General features: G+C 31.5%; 1 protein-coding gene across 1 annotated transcript; it reads right to left on the bottom strand.

The window, feature by feature from the left end:
* Positions 1-215: 215 nt before the first annotated feature.
* Positions 216-2790, bottom strand: LOC129290313 (putative receptor protein kinase ZmPK1). The gene has a single exon (XM_054927050.1). It carries the CDS (start codon positions 2689-2691, stop codon positions 316-318), a length of 2376 nt encoding a protein of 791 aa, XP_054783025.1. The 5' UTR covers positions 2692-2790; the 3' UTR covers positions 216-315.
* Positions 2791-22323: the final 19533 nt, after the last annotated feature.

Below are 22323 nucleotides of genomic sequence, written 5' to 3'. Positions count from 1 at the left end.
TTAGAGATCAAATTTTTAACATTATAGATTAAAATTTATGTTATTTAAAATATTTATTACATTTTTTAAATATTTTGAATATATTACATTTGTATAATAAAAATTATAAATTATTATAAATCAATATTCTTTTTGATAATTGTGCCTTCAAAAGCATATTTCACTATCACAAACCAAACAACTTTTAATATATTAAAATAATTTTTAAAAAAATATATTTAAATATAAATTTCATTATAAATGAGACTGAAAACTAAACGCAGACTCAGACACAAGGTGGGGGGAACAATGATACTGTAGCATATACAGTACATATCACTCAGACTCAGACACAAGGTCAATGCTATGACTTTGAAGCATTTCCACTACACGGCTCATTGAAGGTCTTGCATCCTTATCTTCCACTATACACTGCAACGCTACTGTAACCAAAACCTCCATCGTCTTCATCTCAAAGCTTCCCTCAACTGTCGGATCAATGACTTGTTCCACCCACGCCTTTCCTTCTCCTTTGTTCTTCTTCTCCCTCACCCATGTCACTAGCCTCCCCTGATGTGTGTGATCTGGTCCATCAACCCTCAAGCTTTTTCCTGTTATCATTTCCAACACCACAATTCCATAGCTGTAAACATCAACTTTGGATGTTATTGGTAAGTTGAATACCCACTCTGGTGCCATATATCCTCTTGTTCCTCTGATCCTTGAGAAGCTTGGATTGTTCAGGTCGTTCCTGTTTTGCAGCTTTGACAGTCCAAAATCTGCAACCTTGGGTTTGTAATCTGAATCCAGAAGTATGTTTTGAGGTTTTATATCGCAATGCAGAACCCACTCCAAGCATTCTTCGTGGAGATACGCAAGACCTCTTGCTGTTCCTAGAGCGATATCATACCTCTTTCTCCAATCAAGTAACATCTTGTCGGATTCAAGGTTTTCTGCTAAAGAACCATTTTCCATGTACTCGTACACCAACATTCTGTACTTTCCTTCAGCACAATAGCCCCACATGTCGATCAAGTTCATGTGGTTAAGTCTTCCAATTAAGTTGACTTCTGCAAGAAACTCACTTTCTATTTGGTTTGCTTCGTTGAGTCTCTTGATTGCAGCGACTCGTCCATCTTTTAACACACCCTTGTATACGATTCCTCCGGCGCCTCTTCCAATCTCTTCATTAAAGCCTCTTGTTGCTTCTTTCAACTCTGAGTAGCTATATTTTCTGAACCCAGTTCCAGTAAGATGATCATAATTCTGTTGCTCACTATAATTTTTCCACGTAAGACACCAAAAGAGAAAGACGCATGAAAGTTCAAAGACTCCAATTGCTATGGCTAACCACAATAAGACCTTCACTAAAACACTGTCTTGTCTTGAGACATAGACTCTCTCAAGCTTTACAGACTTAACAAGATCACACTTGGTGTTGGGTTCTTGAAGAGTGAATGAGCTCGAATTAGGGAGTCTCAAGTGAAAACCTCCTCTGAAAGCAGGGGAAAGATTGCCATTGACCAAAAGGGTCTTTGGGTAGCAAAGAAATTGTGCACCGTCATGTGTATATTGAAAGCCATTGCAATTACATAACTTCAAGCATTCATTCTTGCATTCATCAAATGTAATGTTAAGGTAAGTCCCTTGGTCGTACCCGTAGAAATCGCCATTAGGTATATAAAGAAAGCGAGAATCTTCTGGGTTATTGCAAGACAAATTGAACTCTGGTTCACACCCAAGTGACGGATCGGTTTCATCCTTGAACCTGTAACCTGGAAGACATAAGCATGTTCGACCAGAATAAGGTTCATATTTACAAAAACTGTTTTCTCCACAGATTCCATGAATGTTGCAACCTGCAGAAAAAGCTTGCCATGAAACAGACCATTTCTCTTCCCAATTTCTTCGACTATAGACCCTGACATTTCCATCACTATCAATGGTTAATCGTCTCTGAAGCACAAGGCCATAGTCTGATGTCTCGCTGGTAAAGTTATCAGTTGAAATGAAATCACCGTACAAACCGAGAAACATAAAGCGACTTGCGTTGAAGGTGGACCTACCAACTTGCCATGGTTGAAACCAGGGAGGTGGCCAGTAAATACTCGAAAGCTCAGGGCCATCGTAGACAAGACGAAGAACATTATCATTGTCAAAAAATAACTTATGAAAACCAGAGGATGGGTTTGTATGACTTTTGGAGGAGACAAGACTAGCATGTCTGGTGAGCCTTTGTCCGGGAACTAGCGTGTCTGTTGGAAAATCAAAACTTTGCCACACAATATGATTAGGGGGTTCAAGAAGAACAAGATTACCATCATCGTTCAGAATCAATTGTGGAGGTTTAGACGATGTCGTGTTCGTAGCCCAAACATCAACCTGACCGGCATCGTTCAACACCAGATTTCCATTGCTACGGAGGGCAAGCGTTGAGCCCTTTCCGTTCACCAGTACGTCACGATTCGCCATCCAAATCACAGTCAAGTTTTGGCCTTGAGGTTCAGTGAACCAGATAGCGAAAGCAAAAGCATTCTCACCGACGTCATAGAAGCCAGCAGTGAAACTGCCGTTTCTTGATTTGATCACATGTTCTGGATTTTCCACCGACAGAGACAATAAATTATTCGAGGAAGAAGATAAACACAGTAAAGGCAAAGCCGACACGACGAGGAGGAATATCAGCAGGGAAGATAAACTCAGAAACGCCATGCGAAAGTTAGATTGAGAGCTCAACCGAGCTGTGCAAATGATTCAAGTTCATTTAACAAAAACTTTATTGAAAGCGCGGTGGCGGATTGAGTTGATCTACGACCCAAGTGGTCAGATTTTTCGCCTTATCCGTTGTGCAAACCGACAACGGCTTTGCAAGTTGTCAGTTGTCACCGATTTTGTACTTGTAATAATCAAGTAGAACGGGCCTTTTTCTTTTTTCTTTGATAAATAAAGTATAAGTGGAACCCACTTTCTGAATATGTAATAATTTGATTAATAAGAAACTTCGGTAACCCTTGATATTTCTTTAATATTTATCTACCACTACCGACTATATAGGCCGTGCAAAAATCCCATCCTCTTTTCTCATCAGTTCGATCCCATCCGACCCTATAACATTATTTTAATGTAATTTTAATTATTTTCAATATATGTAAATGGTTTTGCAGTATTTTTTTCGTTCACGTTTCACCTTTTATTTAATATAATTTTAATTAAATATTTTTAAATTGATGTTATCCTAAATGTTGGCACTTATTTTTAATAGAGTATCTTGGAGATAAAAAGTTGAATGATTTATTTATTAAAAATATTTTTTTAAAAAACTCATTAATTATATATTAAAAACAAAAATATTTTATAATTTTAAATATCTAATATAAAAATAATTTATATTTTTTAACTATATTCATTCATCTAAAATATAAGCAGTTTTTAACAATAATTTACGTACTAATAAAATTATTATTTTTATAAAAATATATGTATTGTTTTTTATTGTACCAATTACCAATAATGAGTAAGAAGAAAATTATAAATTTACACAAGATTAATAAATATAATAGGTAAAATGAAAAAGATTTACAATTACTAATTTACTGATATTTTAGACTAAAACTAATTTTAAAAAAAGCTTATACTTATTATTGGTAATTGGTAAAAACACCATTTGAATCTTAAACAACGGTTGGGTGAGGGATTGAATATTATAGGGTTAATAAACATCAAAAATTATAAACTATTATATGAATAATATCTTAAACTTTGAACTTTTAAAATTTATTCAAAATTTTTTCAATTTTTAAATTCCGAATGCCTGAAACTCTCCCGTTAAGTTGGAGAAAAAAACTTTTATTTTTGAGAGTTAAAATGAGTATAACGTCGGTGTGTGATTAGATCCCATAATTATAAAAGTAATGATCATTTTCTTCAATTTAATAGCAATATTTTAGATGCTTGAAATTTAAAAATTGAAGAGACTTTTTATATATTTTAGGAGTTTAAAATTTAAAATGTTATTTGTGTAGTCCCTTAAAATTTGCAATACTCATTAACCTAATATTATATACAATGCTACATTATTGAAATGCATGATAAAGAATCAATAATAATTTTTTTTTTGGTTGAGTAAGGAGGGATCCCATATTAAGATCTGCTAATGCAAAGTCACAATTACAAGTTTGATCATGTAATAAATATTTATTGAAAAATATGTTTTTATTTATATAAATTACACATTGATAATAATAAACAAAGTACCCACAGGGCCAAAGGCCATAAGGGGTCATCGTTCAGTGTTCACTGTTCAGCGTACTGCCACTTGTTTATATTTTATATTACTGGTGACTGATTATCTTAAGATTTTTTTTGACCGGTTATTATTTTAAGATAAATATACTTTTTACGTCACACAAAATGTGTGTTTGATTTTGAATAATTCACATCTGACGAAAATATATTTAAAAAATTTAATTATTTATTCAATTTAATAAAAGTATATTTTAAATATAGTTTAAACGTGTTTTTGAAAATTATTTAAATATATTTAAAATTTGAATGAACCAAATGATTTATAAAAAGTATCTTGTTATTAATTTTATAATATATATTGAATATAGTTTTATATTGATTATATATATTGATATATTAACTATGATTATTATTATTATTATTCATACTATTTAAAATAATGAACACAGAAACCCGTTAAGACTAATTTCAATGTTTATAAAAACATTAATTTAAAATTCGGTTCAAGTTTATATATGGATGGTACGAAACACTATTCATTGAATTGAAACTTGAAAAGCTACTTACAAGTGGCAACAAGAATTAGAATTCACAAGGATATGCAGATACAATTCATTAATTAATTTTATAATATATATTCAATATGGTTTTTTATTCATTACATATATTTTGATATATTAACTATTATTATTATTATACTATTTGAAATTATGAACACAAAAACTCGGCAATATATAGTAATTTCAATTTCAAAAAAAAAAATAATTTAAAATCTGGTTCAAGTTATAAACTCATGTATCATTAAAAAAAAGTGACGTGTTTGATTGCTCATTGAGATGCTTATTAACCTAATATGATATACAGTACTACATTATTGAGATGCGTGATAAAAAATCAATAATATATATATATATATATTTGTTGAGCAAGGAGAGACCCTATATTAGGATCTAGTAAGATGAGACCCTCTAATAGGATCTGCAAAGTCATACTTAGTTGTGTTTTTTTTTTAATATAAGCAAAAAAAAACATTTTTAATAAATATTTATTATAAATCTTTTAATTTACCCCACCATAAACTCATAATTTATTGTCACGAGAAATATTTATTGTAACTTTATGTTGATTAAATATAAGAGTATTTTAATTTATTTTTTATTTTTAAATATAATTATTATAGTTAACTGCTTTTCTTTAGCAATATGGTACAATTATTTTCTTCTATATTAGAAACGAAGTGAGTTAAAAGAAATTATAGGAAATATAAGATAGAAAATTAAAAAAAAAAGTGTTGGAACATTGTTATTACTGTTTTATTAAGAGTTAGTGTTCTACTGATTGTTAGAGAATACGCTACTCTCTGTTGAATATGTGCTACACCAAGAAAACGATGCCGAATTTGCTGAAGGAGGAAATATCTGATTTGGTCGGACTAATAATTAAATTGATTTGAGTGTTTTTGAATTGTTGGAGTTGGAGTTGTTGAAGAGATCGAAAAAATCTCATATATGTTGCGACTTCGTCCTTTTATAGTCACAAAGCGATAATTTTCCACACAGCTGCATGATTCACTTTTTTTAGGGACATTAGCTATAGTTGTTCTACATTGATCCACTTTTTCTTTTGCTGGAAGGGGTGCATGATTCACTCTTTTATAAGATTTAGGTAGGCTTGGGCCAAAAATTATATTTTAATTTAAATAAATTTTATATTAATTATATATAAGGAAAATATTATTCAAGGATCATTGAGGCAATTTAATATCAAACAAGAATAAAAAAATTCTGAAATATCACTCAGGACTAAGGAATTGATTTAAAAATAATTTAGATAAAAAAGACTATAAACCCTTGCTTCTCTTTTTTAATTGACAAATAGCCATTCATTAATTAATAAATATTTATTCACATTTAACAAGAAGTCATTTATTAACTAAAAAGTTTAAAAATTTAAAAGAGTTTGGTTGTGAAAAGGGATAAGTAGAAATTATGCATCAATAAGTAATCATTTGCTAATTAACAAATATCCATTCTCATTTAACAAAAAACCATTTCCTAATCGACAAATTCAAGAATATGAAAGAGCTTGGTTGTAGGAAGAAACAAGTATATATTATGTTTCAATAAGTAACCATTTATTAATTAACAAATACCTATTTGCATTTAATAAGAAACCATTCGCTTATTGACAAGTTCAATAATATAAAAGAGGCTTATTGAAAAAGAAAAGCAGGGGTATTATAGTCTTTTTTATCTAAAATTATTTTCAAATCAATTCTTACATTATATTTCGGAATCGTTTGGTCCATATTTGATATTAACTTACCTCTGTGGTCCTAGAATGATATTTTCCCTTATATATATATATATATATATTAACTACTCCCTCCATTAAAAAATGTGAGACATTTTTAATTAAATTTTATTTTTTAATAAAGTAGTTACCTACTTTTCAACTAATCTTATCTTTTCATATTTACCCTTATTAAATATCTTATAATAAATATAAAGTCATTATCAATAGGGATACTTTTAAAAAAAGCAACAATTATACATCGAAAAACTAAAAATGCCTTATATTTTTTAATGAAGAGAGTATTATTTTTTATATTACTTGAAATTATGAACATAGAAACTCGGCAATAGTAATTTTAATTTTTTGAAAAATATTAATTTAAAATCTCGTTCAAGTTGTTATATGGATGTGGAACAAAAGACTTACATAAAGTTGAAACTTGAAACGTTGCATACAAGTTGCCATAAGAATCAGTTTTCACAAGGATATGCAAATACAATTTAATAATTAATTTTATAATATATATTGAATATATTTTATATGATTATATATATATATATTGATATATTAACTATTAATATTCATACTATTTGAAATCATGAACACAGAAACTCGTCAATACTAATTTCAATTTTTAAAAGGGAGAATTAATCTACAGGTCCTTATATTTTTTTTTAAATTTTGAATTAGGCCTCTGTAATTTATTTTATTTTAATCGAGTCTTTATAATTTGATTTATTAAATATATTAATCCTTGAAGATTAAAATTGATAAAATTTCCAAACAAAAATACTTTTATAATTTATAAAAAAATAATTTAATACTTTTAGCCAAAATCAAAAAAAGAAATTTTGATTTAATACACTATTTAAATTTTTATTAATTTTTTATGAAAAATCTATAAGTATAAAAATTATTTAAATGAAAACTTGATTATATAAATTTTGAATTACAAAAATTATATATTTAATTCTAAAATTATATAATCATTTAATAAAAATTTAAAAGTTTTCAGTTTTGTTTTTGAAAGAAAGAATTCAATGATTTTAATTTTCAAGGGTCTAAAAATTTATTGATCAAACTATAAAAACTCAATTAAAAGAAAATAAACTGTATGAACCTAGTTTAAAATTGAAAAAAATTATAACAACTTGCAGATATATTTTTCTTTTTAAAAAACATTAATTTAAAATCGGGTTTAAATTGTTATATGGGTGAAACAAAACACTATTCATAGAGTTTGTAAGACTATAGAGACCAGAAAACGTAACTTTGATGACGATAGCCACATGTAGAAACTGAGTTACAATGATCGACCTTGGATGAGTTTTCATAGCAGATTCACCAAGAGAGGCAGAGAGAAAGAGATGAAGAGAGTTTTTAGGGAAGGGAGTTATCTGAAGATTTGTGCCTTCACTTATCAGATACTTAATACTACTCATTGATAATGGGTGATTACTTTATTTATTTAAAAAAACAAAATAACTACTCCCTCCAAATATTTTGGTAACCACCATCGAATAATAAAAATAATTATTTAGATAAATCATTATTCAACTCAACCTGAGCTCCACTCACGTAGCCCAATTCATTAAGGGGTGCACGCAGAGTGGATAATAATTTTTTGAAATAAAATATTTAGTAGCCACGTCACTTTGTTTGGGAAAGTAATGTGGCTAGTCCTTTAGCTTTAACAAAAAGCTTTCCCCCATTTAGATTTCTGCTGCTGTTAAATCCCAAAGCCAATCACCCGCAAAACCCAAACCTTTACCCACAACTCCCCCTCCCGTGACAGCTCAAGGGTCAAGATTCCCCTTCGATGAGGCCCAAAGCTTGTTTTCTATCCTCTCTGACAGCCCAAAGCCCGAAGTCTGCCTTTCAGCTGGAGCTCTACTCATCTCCTTTCCTCACTTGGTGACCCAAAGCTTCTCACCCATTAGCCCAAAATTTCTCGGCAAAACCCAAACCATTCTCATCTTGTCTTCACCCCTTCTCTTCTCTTTTGAAAGCCATGGCTCAGCAAAGCTCTGATCTTCCTCTTTGTGGGCAACCCATGTAGCGCTCTAAATTTTTCATCTGTTTTTTCTCGAAGAAGTGAGTAATTAGTTAAACTTAGCTTTGCGAAAACTGTTACAGCGGTAGAAAAAAGTCTATGAACCTGTTTGGATTTTAATTGAATATAAAATAATTAATTATTATAATTGATTACATTATACAACAACAACAACAAGCCTTTATCCCACTAGGTGGGGTCGGCTACATGGATTGCAAGACGCCATTGTGTTCTATCATTTATTAAGCTTTTAGAAATATTATTAATTAAGAGATCACGTTCAACAACTTCCAAGAGTGTTCTCTTAGGCCTTCCTCTACCTCTCTTAATCGGACTCAAAGTTATATGTTCCACTCTTCTCACTGGTGCCTCCCTTGGTCTTCTTTGTACATGCCCAAACCATCTCAACCGATTTTCTACCATTTTTTCCTCAATAGGTGCCACCCTCACTTTTTCACGTATGTGCTCATTTTGAATTTTATCTTTACGTGTATGTCCGCACATCCATCGTAACATTCTCATCTCTGCTACTCCAACTTTATGCTCTTGCTGTCCCGTTAGAGCCCAGCATTCACTACTATATAACATTGCCGGTCTGATAGCAGTACGATAAAACTTTCCTTTAAGTTTATTAGGCACCTTATGGTCACAAATAACTCCTTTAGCTTTTCTCCAATTAAACCACCCAGCTTGAATTCTATGTGAAATATCTCCACTGATTTCGCCATCATTTTGAATAATGGCTCCCAAATATCTAAACTTTTCCACTTGAGGTATGATTTGATCTCCCAATTTCACTTCCAAATTATTTTCGAATAGTCCTTTACCAAATTTACAATATAAATATTCCGTCTTACTTCTACTCAGACGAAAACCTTTCGACTCCAATGTCCTCCTCCATAACTCAAGTTTGCAATTAACCTCTTCTCTTGTCTCTGCTATAAGAACTATATCATCCGCGAAGAGCATACATTTCGGGATTTCCTCTTGAATATGTTCCGTCAAAACATTTAAAATCAAGTTGAACAATTGATTACATTATAATCTAATATATTTAGATACTATTTTTCTAAAATTAATTTTAATAAAGAATTAAAAATGTTTGAATAATTTAGTTAGAATCAATTTTAATTGTACAAATTATCATATAAGACATTGCTTTTCAAAATTAAATTATTGATAAATTTGTATATAATATTATTAAATTTGTTAAATTTTATTTAACACAAAAATGAATTATTGACAAATTATTTATTATTAATATAGTAAAATGAGAATCAATTAAGTTGGCATAAATTGCTTAACCAAAAAATTAATTTTAACCTATTTAATTGATTATCTCATATAGTTTCTGTTTGGGTAGTTTTCTTTTAAAAACCGATTTGCTCCCAAAAATTTGAACTAGTGACAAACCAAACAGGCAGTGCCATGGTAATAAAGAGTGAAAGTTTTTTAATTAAACCCTATCATGGTAAAAGGAATAAAAGATATTATTCAAAACTCTACCATGTAGAAAATAGTCTACCATGGTAATTAGGAATCAAAACCCCTTAATAAAAACTCATTATGGTAAAAAGAACTTATCACAGAATAAAAATAAATTTTCAAGTCAACTACCATGATAGAAAAGAAACTACCATGATAAAAAGGATTTAATACAACAAATTAAGTCTCCCATAGTAATTTAGGAAGAAATTACATTAGTTGAAGAGTATCAAATGGCATCCCATTAAAATTTGTGTTCAAAATCCAATTAAATATTAAAAGGGGTAATTAAAAGTGAAGTACAATTCTCAAATGCTAAATTATCCAAAAATAAGTTTAAAAGTGGGTGAAAGTGTCAAAAAGAACTATTTTAGAAACCACAAATTTGATAGGGGCATTTTTGCCCAAAGCATGTCAAGTGTCATGGCGCATGGACACATAGAAGCTATTCTTCTCTCTATGTCATGCGTCGTGGCTAACATGACATGCGCCAAGGTGCACGGCGTCATATTAGCAGTTGTGCAGAGTGAATATTGAGAACAAAATCAAATGGGCATAACTTTTTTTTTTTTTTTACAAATATTCAAATTAAGTGATTCAAGTGTCTACATGAAGCTTAATAGATAATCTAGCCAATGGATTTGGTTAGTACAAAAATTCTTCCATATGAGAATTTCATCCATAAAATCCCATATTGGATGTAAAACACTGTTAAAGCCTATAAATATGGTAAATGAGCCCAAGAAGGAGGTGAATTGGGATAATAAAATTTTTAAAAAATAATGTTCACTTGAAATAAGATAAGAGAAGAAACGATATTACTAAAAACAGTAAGAGTGAGAAAGAGAAAATGTGCATAAAGAATTATCTTGATGTAGCTCTAACCACACGAGCCTATGTCTAGTTCTCAAGCTCCACTTGAAATTTTGCTCTATTAATGCCATAAAGATTAATCTAGGCTCATGGTTGTCTAAATGCAATCTTAAAGAACTAGTTTGAATCACTTTCTCTTACATAGGTAATAAATGAACCCACTTAAGCTCCCCAAACTTAAGTTCTCTGTTCTTTGGTACATAAAACAACATTAAATAGAGTAAGTTCATAAAGTGAATTATATAACATCCTAAGTTTTTCAATTTGTAAATTTCAATGTTTCCAAGGATAAATTAATCAATTTAGATAAATTATTGATTAATGAGGTTTATGAAAAACTAATATAGTTTTTAAATCCTTAGACAGCCTTAGAAGAGGGCTAGGTCGATGTTTGAGCGGGCCATGACACGGAAAGAAGTTTAAATTTTGATGGGACTTTTTGTGCCATGTGCCACGGCGGGCGTGTCAATGCGTCACAGCGCACGTGCAAAATTTGCACTTATCAAATCGCGAATTAGACTTGAGAAACAGAAGAGAGAAAGTAGGAACTCGAGAGCAGCGACGAAGAGAGACTTGTGACTGCTAGAGCTTGCTTCCAACATGATTTTGGAGGCCTTTCAAGCTTCATATACATTGGGTAAGTCTTTCTTTCTTCTCCCTCTCCCTCATTATGGAAAAAATCTAGACATTTAGGATAATGGGGCTTTGATTTCGATTTTCTTAGATTTAGATTGAATCTATTAGTTTATTTAAGGTATTGGGGAGTTAAATTAAGCCTCTAACCCTAAGTTTATGAGTTTTGTGGTGATTAAAAATTTTTGGTAAGGGTTTGGATGAAACCTAGGTATAATTTAAAGATTTTGAGACAATGTGGGATATTGATTAGTAATTTTGGTATGTTGGGATGTTTAATACGATGGTTAGAATATATAAAAATAGTTCATGTTGTTAGAAAAGAAATTTAGGTATTTTAGACACTTAAAACCTAGTGAATTTTGAGTTATCCAGAGTAATAATTGATGATTATCACTTGATTGTGTAGATTGAGAGTTGCTTGAGCTATATTGTGCATATAAAATATGTGGAGCTAACGTTGAGCCACGGTAACCCTTTTGTGTGATAAATGATTGAGGTAAAGGAAAGATTTACACCATCCAATTATATTGCTTAATTGTATGTGAGTATATATGTTAAATCTATTACTTGAGATTTGATAACTTTGCATATTGCGAAATATGGTTTTGTGCATGAAAAATTTATTTGCAAATGATGAGAATGATGAAAGTTATATATGAATGGGTTGAAAAATTTAAAATCTATATGTGATATATATGTTGAGTGTAGGCATGATCATATTAGGGGTTGGGAGTTCACCCGTAGGAAGGAGTAGTGGAAGTCCATATGGCATGTATCTTCTTAGTGTCTAGTGAGGCACGATGTTGGATATTTTTTCCTTAGTATCCATGCGGGATACAGTGTTGGAGAGTAACACTCCTTAGCATCAATGATGCGGTGTTAGAGTAATGACACCCTGATTTGTGTGCGATAGGGGAAAACCATAGTCGGAAGTAGGATAGGACATCTTTGGCTGGGTGATCCTACTACTGAAGTGAGCTCGGATCATTGTGAATGTGCATTTGGTCTAAGAGCCTATAGTTTTGGTCAGGTGGATATGGAGGCTTGGATGGTAGAATGATCATGCTAGTGGTAAAAGATTTATACTGATGAAAAGAGTATGTGGTGATATGCTAAAAATATATTTTGGAGTTTTATAGTTTTACTCTCTTATAGTTGTGCATGTTAATTAATAGTAGTAAATTATTCTATTATTGAGATGTTTATCTTACCTCATGATTATATTTTACAAGTGAGGGCTTCGGTAGGGGCAAGGGGAAGGAAGGAACATTTGAAGAGTGAAGAGCATAGTTGTATAGCTCTTTCCTTTTCTCTTTTTGGATATTGTAATGAATATTATCAATACATAATGCCAACTTAGGAACATGACATTGTTATGATTATCCCTTGATATGAATTTGTGATAAAGGTGTGTGTATCTTGGTCAAAAGTTGATGTTGTGGATTAAGTGTGTGTTTTTGGCCAAGTCACACTTATATGTGATATATTTAAAATGATTGATGTGCCAAAATGACTAAGTTGATATATGTGTTAGGTTTTATCCACCCCTTATGTTGTTATGAATTGGGGTTTTATTGGTCATTTTGAGTATGAATGCTTAATCGTGTGTTATGATTGAATTGTCATGTTGTGTGTGGTCTCTTTAAGGTGGTTAAAGTGTCTCTGGAGCTAATGGCATTTGGTATTATGAGTTGGACACTTTTGAATGTGTTTTAAAGTGGAAACAAACCATTTTGGGTTCAGGTGTCTATCTTTTAAACAGTCATTTGTTTAAGTATGAGATTAGGGCCATTAGCTAGAGGGCTCTAAGAGCTATATGTGGATACTTGAACTACCTAAATCAGGCATCGGATGGCAAAATAGTGTGCTTCAAAAGTTCGAAGAGCTATCATGATAGCAATCTACTGTCATGACAATAGGTGCGCGTCATGATGCAAGCAACCTTTGAGGGACTTGTCCCTTTATGCCATCTGCCGCGGTGGGCATGGCTTGCGCCACAGCGGACGGGCAAGATTTTTTGCAAAAAGGCTTGTTTCAACCAGTTTTGAAGTGATTTGATTTTCATGCTTATGTACTTGTTCTTAATTAATTTTTAATTATGGTTTGAGCTCAAATAATATATTAAAAAGGGTTTTCTTGGGATCTCAATGTTTTAAACTAACTATTTTTTAAATCTTTGGCCTGTGATAACTTTATGGGATTTTATCTAATTCTAATTGCATAATAGCGTGTATGAGTATTGTCTTGGTAATGTCAAGGTGGACATTACAAATTATTCTAGCAAATACTCTCTCAAAGAGTTAATTTACAATCAATAAAGTGTAAAATCAATAAATGAAATCACATAAGGTTGGTAAAGAAATGAATGTGCTAGTTCATTCAATAACTCTTTTGCTATCCGTCTTCATAAATGCATCTATTTACAGTTGAGGTCATTGATAAATCTATTAGACACATTCAAGTAGCTGTTAGATCTATCATCTTCTTTCTTTTGAGCTTTCATGGAAAGTATGGTGTCTGCATAGTGCTCTTTGGTAGAGTTTCTCGCTCATGGCAAGAAAGGAAATAAATGGCTAAATAAATGGCTAAATACATTTAATTCTAATTGCATAATAGCGTGTATGAGTATTGTCTTGGTAATGTCAAGGTGGACATTACAAATTATTCTAGCAAATACTCTCTCAAAGAGTTAATTTACAATCAATAAAGTGTAAAATCAATAAATGAAATCACATAAGGTTGGTAAAGAAATGAATGTGCTAGTTCATTCAATAACTCTTTTGCTATCCGTCTTCATAAATGCATCTATTTACAGTTGAGGTCATTGATAAATCTATTAGACACATTCAAGTAGCTGTTAGATCTATCATCTTCTTTCTTTTGAGCTTTCATGGAAAGTATGGTGTCTGCATAGTGCTCTTTGGTAGAGTTTCTCGCTCATGGCAAGAAAGGAAATAAATGGCTAAATACATTTAATGCTCTGACAAAAGGTAGGTAAGAGAATACCAGAAGAGAAAAATGCAATATGGGTCATAAGAATTGATTTAGAATTGCTTAGTGCTTAAATCTCTCCTTAAAGTTATGTTTAGAATGGAAAGGATTAAATCAACAAAATAAAGCTTAATAAAAAAAAGATCAAGAAAAATGGAACCTCTTTGTTGTTGTTAATACTAGCAGTAAAAGGTTAGTACTAAAAGTATTCTTTATAAAAGTCCTTAAGTCTCAAGGCAAACAATACTTGAAGTGATTGAATAATTTAGGAGTAAGACCATAGTACTAGTAGTGTTGAATGAATACATGGTAGAAGCTTAGAGAATGAAATTGACAAAACACTAAGGGAAGTGAGTGTTACTACAGGTAGTGAGACATTAATATCGGTAGTGAGACACTAACATTGGTAATGTTAAGCAAAATAATAAAACAATCACTAAGACTCTAATATTGGTAGAGAGGGTCTAATACCCAAAGTGATTATGACCACTGTTGAGTTTAATATTGGTAGAGAGGCTTTATTGCCCAAAGAAAAATGAAATGAAATGAGCCTTTTAAAGAATACAGGTATTGTCAAGAACACTACCCATAAAGACTATGAGAATTAAAGGCTTAATACTTGAAGAGCTTTATTGGACATAATGTCTTTTGACATTATGTTAGCTTACGACATTATGTTAAGTTTAAGTTTTGATGACGATAAATATAGTTGTATTAACATAGCTAGTATGTTTGAGAATATAGAATAGTTGACTATATGCATTAGTTATTTTCTTATATATATTAGTTAACTGAAACAAGTGCTTTAAAGTGTTTTTACTTATATTATTCTATATTATATGAGATTTGAAAAAAATGCTTTACATACTTGAAAATTATTTTATTCTATCATATTTTTCCTTATCCTAAATTAATTATATATCTAAGAGTGATCAAGGTATTATTTTTCATAACTTGGATATTTACAATATATATAAGATTTTTTTATGCATAGCGTGATATAGTAACTTTTATACTTATTTTCATGCATATTGATACTTAGACTAACCACTTTATTCTTAACATATTATTAAAGGTTACTCAAAATAGAAATATGACTGAGCATGAAGAAGAAGCCACTTAAGTTATCATTAGCATGCTTTTCTCAGGAATGAAGAACATAAAGATAATAAGAAAGATGATCCAATCAAAGCTTAAGTGAATGAAGACTTATAAGCTTTAATCCATTATAGCCTTGGTCTTGACAAGTATAACATTATTAGGTTTTCTAATCTTTATGTTAAACTTATTGTTTTATACGCATCATAACATGTAAATTAGTTTTAAAATAAATAGTGAGATATAACCTTAATCTTGTTTTCAATCAATTATATCTCACAAGATTTGAAAATGTTTTCTCTTAATATTATTTGAAAACTAACTCCATAAAGTTTCTTAAAAGTTATATTTACTCAAAGTGGAGTTATGTTATTAAAATTTGAAGTTCATTAAGAGTTTTGGAGATATTTAGTTGTGACCTTAATTCATCTCTTAATATACAAATTTATTTAATGTAAATTTCTTTCATTTTAAAATAGACTTGTAGAGCTTTCTAAAGACATCTATTTTGTTTAAAATAAATTTTATATGAAGTAGATATGATTTTTTAAAGTTGGCTGTTAAAGCCTCCAGTACTTAGAAAAATGCTACTAACCTTTGCTCACTATTTTGATCATATCTCTCAAATTAGAAACCTGGTTATTTAAGTGTAATTAGATTGATTAGGTGTATTAGTGAGGTATGTGGCTAGAGAGGTTTAACCAGCGTGTTTAATTATAATTTTAGCCCTAAACATGGGTCTAAAGGAGAGTTGGGTTACTCGTATATAAAAAGAAGAAGAAAATTGAAGGGTAAATTTTTGTGCCATGTGCTATGGCTCGTGGTTAGGCCATCATGACACATTTGTGCCAACACGCTTGTTGGAGGACTTCTTTATTGGCGCATTGAGTGTTCATTGTGGTGCATGGCTAAAAATAAGACTTTATTAGTTCGTGTCTGTATGAGAAAATAAAAGAGGAGGAAAGGAGAAAACGGAAAGCATGCCTATTGCTCTGCTAGGGCACGACATTGGAAGTCATTGGTAATCTTTGGAGGTTTCAAATGCCCAAGGTAAGTAATTTATGCCTTTCTCTTCCCTTCTCAACCATATTTATGAAGAGTAAACTTAGGTTTTGAGTTGAGAGATTGATTTTTAGTTCATATAGTTATGGGTTCGAAGCCATTAATTAAAATAGATATAATATGAGTTGTTTAAGGTGTTAAAACCCAACATTAATGATTTTGTGCGTGCTTAGTTGGGAGGAGCCATTAATGTACGAAAATTAGCATAAATTGGGTGGTTGGGAGTGTTTGTGGTTTATTAATGATAGTTTAATAACTCATTAGTGACAATGTGGATTAAGGGAGCCTAGTAAACTTAGTAGATATGACTGGGTAGTGAATTATAGGATGGATAGAATAGAGAATGTGGAGTTTAATGTGGATAAATTCCCAAGAGTGAAATAATGATGATATCCTTGTATTATGATTGAAGAGTAATTCATTTTGACACTATTCAAGCTTGGGAGAAGCTTTGGAAGTAATTATTGTGAGGGGTAAACCTTTGACCTCTCAAAAGTTTGAGATAATATGGGAAAACCTATTATGTATAGTTGTATGTTAATTTGATAGTTGTTAAAATTTATGAATTGATACTTGTTATGTAAATATTGTTGATGCAATTTGGCAATGTGATGAACTTGTGAATGGTTTTGGAATATTAGAAACCTTTTGCATGCCACCTATTTGCAAATAATGATTTTTGATTGATGGCATGTTGTGAAATTGATAAATATGTGATGTTTTACATGTGGAGTATGTGGAGCATGAGTGTGGATATGTGAATTTATATGAGACATATTGTGGACCAGAATGCATAAAATATGTGATGTACATGTATGGCATAATCATTAGTGAGAGTTTGCTTAGGGAGAGGAGTAGTTGGTAAAATCTATGTGGTATTGGCGATGACTGTTGGAATCAGGAGTTTGCCTTGGCATCGACCATTAGAGTTAGGAGGTAGCCTTTATCCTATGGTTGATTTAAGACTGTCCTATTTGTTCTATGAGGGACTGAAACTTAACTAGTTTTTACCAATTCATAAAGAGGCTAGATTAGGGGTACGACAGCCCATGATTATTAGTATTAGGGGAAATTGGGTTATAAAAGTGAGTGAGTTGACCCTGTCCCCGTAGCTCCTCACAAGTGAAAGGCTAGTTAGTTTGTGAAGGATGTAGCCACGTGATGGGAATTAGTCGCTCTACTCTCAAAATAAAACTAAATTAACCCTAATGCAATATAGGGCCGACCTTGGTCATCTCTCAAGGAATGATTTAAGTCTAACTAATAAGGTTATCTAATTGAATAAATCACCCAAAGTTAGAAAAATTGTTTACCTAATTGCTTATCTAATTACCTAGTTGACAAGTACTTAAAATGCTATCTAAAGTGAATAGAATGGACTTCCTTTTTAAAGTAGGAACCCTAGGGTGTTGTTAGTGGAAGAATTCTAGCCTTTAATTAATTATGGTAGCTCACTCAATTTTTTTTTCTTTGGCTGAAAAATGTGTTGACTTAAGACAATTATCTTAAGCAACTTAGCTTTACCAATTCAATTCCTTAAGTGTTATTACAAGCCCTTTAGGTAAAGCTTAGCTCAAGAATTAACCAAGTGTTTAGTTAAAATTTATTCCCAAATGCCACTGCCTAAGGCCTAAGCTCAAGACTATGAAACTCAAGCAACTCATCATGTATCCCCTATGAATTACATGCTAGGCTAGTACAAGACATTCACCAAATGAAATCACATATTATCATATAAAATCATAAGGAGGTGAAAATTCTAGCAGCAAAAAGAGAATGAAATTTAACTCAACAATCTTGTTTCAACATTGTGAATTACAAACAATTATGAAACTAAAGTCAAATTAAACTATAATTAATAATAGTCATAGTATTTTAATGAAATTGAAACAAGATGAAGAAATAGTTAAGCTTAGCCAAGTGAAAACTTCAAATATCCTCTTCCGTCAAATCTCATAGGATTCCATGGAGAATATAGCTTGAAAAATTCAAGAACACTTTGCTTCTTCCAAGACACATGCTGGCTGCGAGAGTGTTCTTCATGAACAAATTAAGCTCAAATCTCCTTCCAATTGGTTAGGGTGAGATTGTCCAAGGATGGAGAAGAAAAGGGTAAAAGTTTTGAGTGAATTTGATGGTAAAATGGCATAGAAATGGTGCTGGAAGTGGTTGTGTGTATAGAGAGAAGGAGGAGAAAATGAAGAACACTATGAAGAGAGAGAAAATGTGGAAGATGAATGAATGAGTGAATGAATTTGATTTTTGGTGAGAATGGTGTGCTAATAGGTGTTTCTCTTCAGCTAAAGCTCAATTAAAAAAATAAGAAAAGAAAATAAAAGAAAAATAGGAGTTTTGTCACAATTGAAATGATATCCTTTTATTGACTTGTAGATGATTTCAATATGTGTACAATTTATCCCATATGCCATCCAAAGTTTTACATGATCTAAATCACCAAATAGGAGCCCTTACACATCCAAACCATTAGCCTTTGACCCTATGGACTTTTGACTACATTTTCTCAATTGATGCACAAGTCACATGCCACTTATATCACATAAATCACATAATTTAATTAAATAACATGTAACATTATAAAATATAATTAAAGTCTAGAATTAAATTCATATTTACAAATAAGAATTTATTAAAATAACCAAGTTCTAGCTTGCACAAAATTATATGAAAATTTTCACACAAAGATAAATTAAAAATTAGGTCAAACTAAGACGCTTAAGAAAATATTGACTTTTTATTTAATTACTCCCAAATTAAAAAATGAATTTTAAAAATATAATTTGACTACTCATCTTTTGGATATAAAATGCACTTTGTTAATTTTCTTATATATTTTCTCAAAAGTTTATTTTTGGACCAAAATACCCTTAGTACACAAAACCTAGACACTTAGGCAAATTTTTAATTCTAATGCAACAATGTGTGTGTACTTTGAGATGATAAAAAATTAATAAAATGGTCCTAATTGACATAGAGAAGTGTGTAACAAATATGTTTTATCACCACATAATAGTCACCGGTTTCATGTTAGAGGTAACAGTAGGGTATAAGGCTAGATTCGATCATGCATTTAGATCCGGCCATATGATTGTTATTATTGTGGTTCGATATGTGTTCGGTGTGCATGATTGGTATTATTGCAACCCTATGATGTGCATTGTCATCGATTATGGATATATATGCTTTAGGCCCAATCACATGATTGCTAGTATTATGAACTGTGGCTATGCTTATCATATGTGTGTTTATTGCCAATTTCATCTATTCTCAATTGAAATGCAACTGTATAGATTAGGTGAAACTTAGTTATTGAGTGGTTGTACTCACACCTCAATTCCTAATATTTTAAGGCCTAACTCATCAGATCAAAGTTGGGGAAAACATGCCAAGGTTTAGGATTGGAGTAATCCTATTGTATGTCTCTTCATGTAATTTTTATGTATTTAACATTGTTAATTTTCCAATTAGGTCATATGACATTGTTTTTAAACTACTTGTATTATGTTTGTGCATATCTTGTGTATTTTGTGCCTTGAATTAGTGAGTTTTGATTGTAACCCTTGTTTAGAGTCAAAATACTTGTACAAGTAGTGTTATGTGTATTTTGGGTTGATTTAAAATGAAAAGGAATGATTTGTGCAAAGAATTCCTCCCACTTCTATTTTATGAATTTGGGGACGAGTGATGAATTTTTGATATGTACACATTTCTATAAGTGTGGTGTATTGCACGAGTTCTTTAGGGTCCAGTAGGTGTGGTTGTGTGGTCAATATAGGCTTTTGGCACTTGTGTATGAGTTTGGACACCATTGTTGTGAGTTTTTGTGAAAAAGTGATAAAAATGGGTTTGGGTGTCTAACTCTTTATAGAAAATAAATTTGAGTGTGAAACTTGTGCCATTAGTTAGAGTTAGGAGAAAGCTCTATGTAGACATTGAAACCACCTCATTTGAACATTGGACAAAGGTTTGGGATGAGTCAAAAGTTCACTCCCAATGCTGTCATAAGATAGTAGCTATGTGCTGTCATATATCATGCAATGTGCCACGGCGCATGGCACCTCATGTTGCAATACATGGCACAGAAGTGAACAAGTCATGGAGCAATGACACTTAGCCATGGTGTACGTGTCAATTTATGTGTAACACTTGCTTCGAATGTTATCTAAAAATCACACAATTCAAATAAACTAAGTGTGGTTAAAGAGTTAATCATAAAACCAACCTAGAAAACAAACCATTTAAATCACTAAGCAGATACACGATTGCAAAGTAAACATTTAAAAACTTTTTAAATAAAAATTTTTATAGGTTTTATTTATAGCATACAGAAGCAAGCTAAGTGAAAGCGGGGTAAAAAAATGCTGTCATGACAGCCCTCCCGGGGCAACTTCTGGGAGGCGCCATTTTATCATCTGGTCCCCGATTGAAGAAATTTTAAAGCTCAAACGTCACATTCAAAGGGTACTATACGTGTACCAAATTTTAAAAAGATCTAATAATCGGATAAAAAATTGGACATGTTACAAGTTTGGTCATTTTTGCTATCATGATAGCTAAAAAGCTGTGATGACAGCACCTTTGGACTAACTTTTGAAGTGCACCATTTCATCATCCAACCTCCAATCGGAGAAATTCTAAAGTCCATATGTCACTTTTAAATATTACTATTAGTATACCAAATTTTGAAAAGATCCAAAGGACGGATTGAATTTTGTGCACGTTGCAACATCATCACTGTTGCTGTCATGATAGCTCCTCCGGACCAAATTCTGAAGTATGCCATTTCTCCTTTCAATATCCGATCGATGTGATTCTAAAGCCCACACAAAACTTATAAAAGATTTTACTTATGACCCAAATTTTAGAGAAATCCAACAGTCGGATTAAGATTTGGATACCCGGATGCAAAAGTGCAGTTTTTTAGTAAAAACCATTTTCAAAATTGTCCAAAACTCATCCTAATGGTCACAAACCTATGGGAATACTTTAGACACGTCAAATAGGACTAAAGAAACCTGATAGAATATTTAAATTATAGAAAAACCCTTTATATCAAATTTGACCACCTAGGTGCCATTTCCCAAAATGGACCATAAACTCCCAAAATGCACAAATCACACAATAGTGGTCAAAAACTATTCCAAATATCATATACACATACAAATACACACGCTAAACATTTTCACTTGGCTTAGAGATCTTGGTGGAGCCTACGCACCCACTCTCTCTATCCAAGGTGTTTGTTTGCCCGTAGCACACCATTTGCAATGCAACCAGTTTGTATTTGCTTGTAGAATCACATATATACCAAGATAAATATTTGCTTGTAGTGAAAACTTGTTCTACTAAATAAATCCATTAATAACCACACACCATAGCTAAGTTTCCTAGCCACAAGCCTACAAGCAAACAAAAATTCATACACAAGCCATACAATCCACACATACTCGCACACATATACATAATCACATCTTACTGGCACCTTAATTCTAAATACATTACAATAGATTTTCTCAAAAGAAAGGAGTTGCAGTTCTTTACAATTCACAAACAATCCCTAGCTCCATTTCCCATCCTCTATTGGTTCC

The sequence above is a fragment of the Prosopis cineraria genome, unplaced genomic scaffold (assembly GCF_029017545.1).
Source record: "Prosopis cineraria cultivar Desert tree isolate PC_DT_omini unplaced genomic scaffold, ASM2901754v1 PC13, whole genome shotgun sequence".
Lineage (NCBI taxonomy): Eukaryota > Viridiplantae > Streptophyta > Magnoliopsida > Fabales > Fabaceae > Prosopis > Prosopis cineraria.
The sequence above is the reverse complement of the archived record's forward strand: the minus strand, read 5'-3'. Positions and strand labels throughout refer to the sequence as shown.